This window comes from Mercurialis annua, linkage group LG1-X (assembly GCF_937616625.2).
Source record: "Mercurialis annua linkage group LG1-X, ddMerAnnu1.2, whole genome shotgun sequence".
NCBI lineage: Eukaryota > Viridiplantae > Streptophyta > Magnoliopsida > Malpighiales > Euphorbiaceae > Mercurialis > Mercurialis annua.
This window is the reverse complement of record NC_065570.1, coordinates 60,871,368-60,877,029: the sequence shown is the minus strand read 5'-3', so window position 1 is coordinate 60,877,029 and position 5,662 is coordinate 60,871,368. Positions and strand designations below refer to the sequence as shown.

Genomic DNA, 5,662 nt, shown 5'->3' with positions numbered 1-5,662 from the left:
ATATTATATCAATTATATCAATTATTATATTAAATAATATTTCAAGAGAAAAATTAAAATAACATTAATGTTATGAATATTATTAACATTAATTTTAGCTTCTTTAAAAAATTAATTTAAAAATTAAATTACTAAAAAACATGTAAATTTATTTAATCTCACGTGCGCAACGCGCGGACATCGACCTAGTGGATAGTAATGTGTGATTCCTATTCACTACAACAAAAAGACTATTACGACATTATTGTAGTAACATATTTGACAAATATTGCTTTAAATCATAAAATACTGTTAAACTAACATTCTAATAAATGACACTGTAAATAATATGTATTTTTATATGTGTTTTAGATTTTAAAGGTGATAACTTTTCAATTTTATTTGAAATTCTAATTTCCCGCCTAATTTTCCTCCTAATATTTCTCCACTTTCCTTATCTTTAAATAACCTCCATATTTTGTTATCAAACTCATCCCACGTCTACAAGTTAACCATGTACAACATGTCTCTTCTTTTATGTTGTTTATTTGAATCTATTTTTCAATTGTTTTTATTTTGATTTTCATTAACTCTTTAATTTTGTACTTTTGTTCCAACTCAGATCCTTAAGTGAGGCCGCAAATTGCTACAGAGGTATTTGGATGTAAGCAATTTTTTCTCTTGGATTTTGTTTGTGTTGTTGGTTATGTAAATTCAAGAAGATAACACATAAACTATCAAATGAGTCAGACTGATATCCTTTTATTTTATCAATCAATGTTTTTGAATTTTTTTTTGTAGGAGGTTGATTCTGCAACATGATTTCATATTATTGGAACAGTGATCAACACAGTAGAAATCAATTTGATAATTTAGAATAGGCATTTGTTGTTTCTTAGAATCTAATGTTTCTTTTGTCAGGTAACTAGGTAAGTATTTGTGAGTTTAATATTTTCATTTTCCATAAATTCAGTTTTATTGGAATTTAATACTTAATCTCTTATTTTTATTAATTTTTACTGTCTCTTAAAATTGTTTTTTTTTATTATATTAGGATCGAAGACGACGAAGAAGTTCATCAGAAGACAATTGAAGAAATTTCTAGAAGAATAACTCCAATTAAACTGGAAACGAGAGACGACCATATTTTATAGGAGGAAAATAGTACTAGATAGCAACTCCTAATCAATTCCGAGTTCTACTGAATAAAATTCAATACATGTTTTTCTTTTTTCATTGTAATTTGTTTTTATTTTGTAAAAATGTATGTCAAAATAAATAAACCATGATTAATTTATTATATTAAATATTTATTCTATTGATTGACGTGTTTTATTTTTATTTTTATATTTATGAATGAGGTGTGTGATCACTAATATTTGAAATAAAGAAGGAAAGATTACTATGAATATTATCATAGTACACAAAATATGATAACATTGCAGCAATATATTTTTTAAAATAATGTTAAATGTTGTAAAAATTATTATAGCCAATGCTAATGAATTAATATTGCAACACTTTAGAAATATTATTACAATTGTGTTCTAATAATATATCATAAATGTCACAATTAATACTTTAAAATGTTACTATAAATGGCAACAAATATTTGCGTAAATATATGCGTTAAATGTCATTTAAACACATAACGACACCGGAAAATGTAATATTTTAGGGACGTTTGTAAAAAATATTGATATAGACTTTATACGACATTTTTTTAACCTTAAGTAACATTTAATCAATGTCATAATAGACCATTTTTGTTGTAGTGATTAAACTCTAGTCTAATAATAAGAAACAAAATTTAGCATAGGAATTGAAGTAGATGAGTTGGTAAGGCACTCTTCTAGTTTAAGTGAAGTCGCGGATTCGAACCGTACTCATGTATGCGGCCGTTTAAAATTTGGGGCCAGAGCTTTACCTCCCGCAAGGGACCTACCCGGCTCGAGTGTGGATTAGTCTGACTGTGGAAGGTTTAAAGGTGCAGTCTCATAGTTGAGACCCGTTCAGGACACCTTATATACCTTGTACCAAAAAAAAATATCAAACTAGTGATGCTAAGAAAAAGAGAAGTGTAGTAGTGAAACTGAACAAAACGCACATGGAAGGTGATGCAGTAAAATGAGTATTCAAAGGCATATTACAAGATAAGTGTGAGAAAGAATCTTTTATTGTGAAGTTTGAATAGGCCATACCATACATGCAACTTTCATGACTACTCAACCTCACCAACAAACCAGCAGACATGCTGATGCCATTTTCCCCCTTACTTTACCTTGATTTCAAGTATATAAAACCATACCTTAAAAAAATACATTTATCTTTTAATACATAATGTAATTCCCATATCAATTTTTCCTAAAATCAGTTACTTGAAAGTGATAGTACATGTTATCATCATAAGTAAAGCATCCCAACCCATTAACTCTACATCATCATCTATTATTAATTAATTACACTAATGTTGGATTTCATTCAATAACGCTACGTGTCACACTGTTTTCTAGGTTCATGTAAGAATTTCTCGTGGATCAATATTCAGCGGAATCGTTGCGAAAACCACTAAAGTCTTGATAGTAATTAGCTGAAGGAGCAACTTGATCAATATGATTACGTTCTTCTTGAAACAAAAAGCCATTGTAATTGAGAGGATCAAATGGAAAACTGAATCCTGAATCCAATAATTTGTTATTATGATCCATAACAATAGATTTAGATGAGTCTGAAATGCTTGAACCTTCTTGAGATGGTGAAACAATGTGATTATTTACCAAATTCCCCCCCAATTCAGACATGTCCAAGGCTCCAGGTGGCAGAGAAAACTGAATTTGGTCATCTAAATTTAGGGTTTGATGGGTAGTATTGGCAAAAGGGTAATCATAAGGTACATGATCAGATATGATAGGCAATGTTACTGAAGTTTGAGTCAATGAATCCCAAAAACTGAGACTGGTACAATTAATTTGATCAGATTTTTGGACACAGGGCAGTGTAGAAGATGTTGAGGAAGAATCTGTAATATTGGTGTAATTAGCAGAATCAATATTCTTGTTTTGTGGGCTTGTTTTTTCTCCAAGTAGCTTCTTTTTTAACTTGGTATTCCAATGATTTTTCACATCATTATCAGTTCTTCCAGGCAGATGAGATGCTATTAGTGACCATCTGATCCAAAAAAAAAAAACAAGTTGATGAAGCATTATTAATTATCTAATTCAACTTGGCAAATTGATGAAACGGTAATTATATATAGCATCGTTTAATGGTAGAAATAGGAGTAATTGCAAAACAAAAATCATGATTTTTATTCCGATGTCCGGTCAATATTACTTTTTTATTAGAAAATTGTTATGTTTCGAATTATAAAATAATGATAGTCCGTATTTTACATTGCTAAAGTTCGTATTAAAATTATAAAACACGCAAATTTTAAAAAATAATATATTTAAATTTGAACCTTATTCTATCCGTTATAACTAAATAGATTAATATATATAGACAAGCAACATTTAATTACGAATAAAATAAATAAATTAGATTAGATGATCTGAATAAACATAATCAGAGCAACTTGCCTGCTTCCCATTTGACCATAAAGAGTGAAAATGATTTTGTCTTCCTCTTCAGTAAAACCTCCATGTTTGATGTCTGGCCGGAGATAATTCAGCCACCGTAAACGGCAACTCTTCCCACATCTTTTAAGGCCTATGAATTCAAGAATAAGCTAATTGAGATGTGCATAAATTGAGAATACAAAATTAGGCAATAAGTAAATTACATTTATATACACAGATTTTTAAAGTAATCAAGATTAATTAGTGCTAGCAATAATTAATATCTTGGAATAAAAGTAATGTAAAATCAAGACTGTCAAAGCAGGGGCGGAACTAGGGAGGGTCGAGGAGGGTCGGCCGACCCTCCTCGCCGGAAAAAAATAAAAAAAAATAGATTTTTGGAATATTTTTTGTGTAACCGCCCCTAGAAACCGTCCCTACATTTGTTAGGGGCGGTTTTTCATCTGTAGGCTACTTCTGTCAATTTACAATTTTGAACTGTTTTATAGCCGTTTAATTTTTTTTAAATAGCCGAACGTGAAAATTTCGACCCTCTCAAATTGGAGTTCTGGTTCCGCCACTGTGTCAAAGTCAATTAATACGCAGAGGTTTGTTCTGAGAAAACCTGCAGGTCTTCTTGAGGTACGGACATTAAAGTATATCAAAAGTACTCAGTAACAAGATCACTGGTAAGGAATAATAGAAAATATGTTTGTATACTTGGTCAAAGTAAAAACAGGAATATTTCAGAAACATGCATATGATAGTGAAAGAAAACTGAAAAAAGAAAAATTAGACCTAAACTTCCATTAAAACAGTAATTAAATCTGGAGTATGAAAAAAACAAATAAAAAGAGAGAGTAAAAATACCAGCTTTGTTGGGCAAGGCAATCCAGTTACCAGCAGTGCCGTGAGTCTCAAGGTATCGTTTGAGAGTGGCATCTTCTTCAGGAGACCATGGCCCTCTTTTCACATTAGCTTTGTCACAGCATGGAGCTCTACCCATATCTTAATTAATTTTCAGTTTGCTTTTCAAATGTTAAATATGAAAGAGACAGAGAAATTAAGAAGGAACAAAAATCAAACAATTAGAAATTGACTTTGTGAGGACTTTGGTTGAACGTGTCTTTGATTTTCTACTACTACTTGGGATTATTTAATCAAGCTTATTTGTTAAGATAGTGTGTAATATTTATAGTATAGTAAGCTTGGACGCAGTCAAACTATCACGTAACTCTTTATTCTTTTATTGACTAACTAGCTCTCTCGTACAGAGAGATTAGAACAGTCAAAAAACATTTATCTTACCAAGAGTTTTTACCATACAATTTCTGTAATGACAATCTTTAATTGATAATAAGAACTTTAAAATATTAATTTCAATTATAATTATTAAACTTATATATAATTTATTATTTTTTATAAATATGAATTTGGCAAAACAATTTTTCATATCTACAACTTTGACCATTTTATCAAGGCCTAATTACTTAAAAAAAACCACCTTATAACATTTATTCGTTTATACCCTGACATAAAAAAAAGTTTATTTGTACCCTTTTTTTGATTTTTCATTTTCGTCTCTACCTAAAGAGCTAATTTGACCTCTTTTCATTTGGAAAAATATTCAAAATGATCCTTTATATTTAGCTTATATTCTAATTAAACATTAATATTATTAATCATCTATAATGTGTTCATCCTTTAATTAATTTAATTGTCAAAAATTTAAATTTTAGGGTAGAGATGAAAACGAAAAATCAAAAAAATGGTACAAATGAACTTTTTTCTACGTGAGGGTATAAACGAATAAATATTATAAGGTGGGATTTTTTTAAGTAATTAGGCCTTTTATCAAATATATCCCAAAAATATAATTTCGACATTCTGTTCTGCTAATTTTACAAACTAGTATAAATATATTCAAACTTCAAATTATACCTATTTTCTAGATTTAAGTTGTTGATTCTATAAATAATTGTTTTCCGCAATTCATCTTTAATTTTAGTTTATTAAGGGTTATTTTAGTTTAAAATAAAAATTATATGCCCAAAAATAGGTTTAAATTGATTGTTGAATATATTTGTCCCAATTCATAAAATTGGCATACAAAATGTACAAATTAG

General features: G+C 29.1%; 1 protein-coding gene and 1 long non-coding RNA gene across 2 annotated transcripts; one reads left to right on the top strand and one right to left on the bottom strand.

Annotated features, from left to right (window-relative positions):
* Positions 1–489: 489 nt before the first annotated feature.
* LOC126664576 (uncharacterized) lies at positions 490–1,286 on the top strand. The gene is made up of 3 exons (XR_007637453.2): positions 490–643; positions 781–908; positions 1,034–1,286. It is a non-coding gene; the product is annotated as an uncharacterized LOC126664576 (long non-coding RNA).
* Positions 1,287–2,139: 853 nt separating this feature from the next.
* On the bottom strand, positions 2,140–4,811 carry LOC126680638 (transcription factor MYB8-like). The gene is made up of 3 exons (XM_050375788.2): positions 4,407–4,811; positions 3,558–3,687; positions 2,140–3,147 (listed from the first exon to the last, which is right to left on the bottom strand). The coding sequence occupies exons 1-3, from the start codon at positions 4,540–4,542 to the stop codon at positions 2,517–2,519; spliced, it is 897 nt and encodes a 298-aa protein (XP_050231745.1). The 5' UTR covers positions 4,543–4,811; the 3' UTR covers positions 2,140–2,516.
* Between the last annotated feature and the right edge of the window lie 851 nt (positions 4,812–5,662).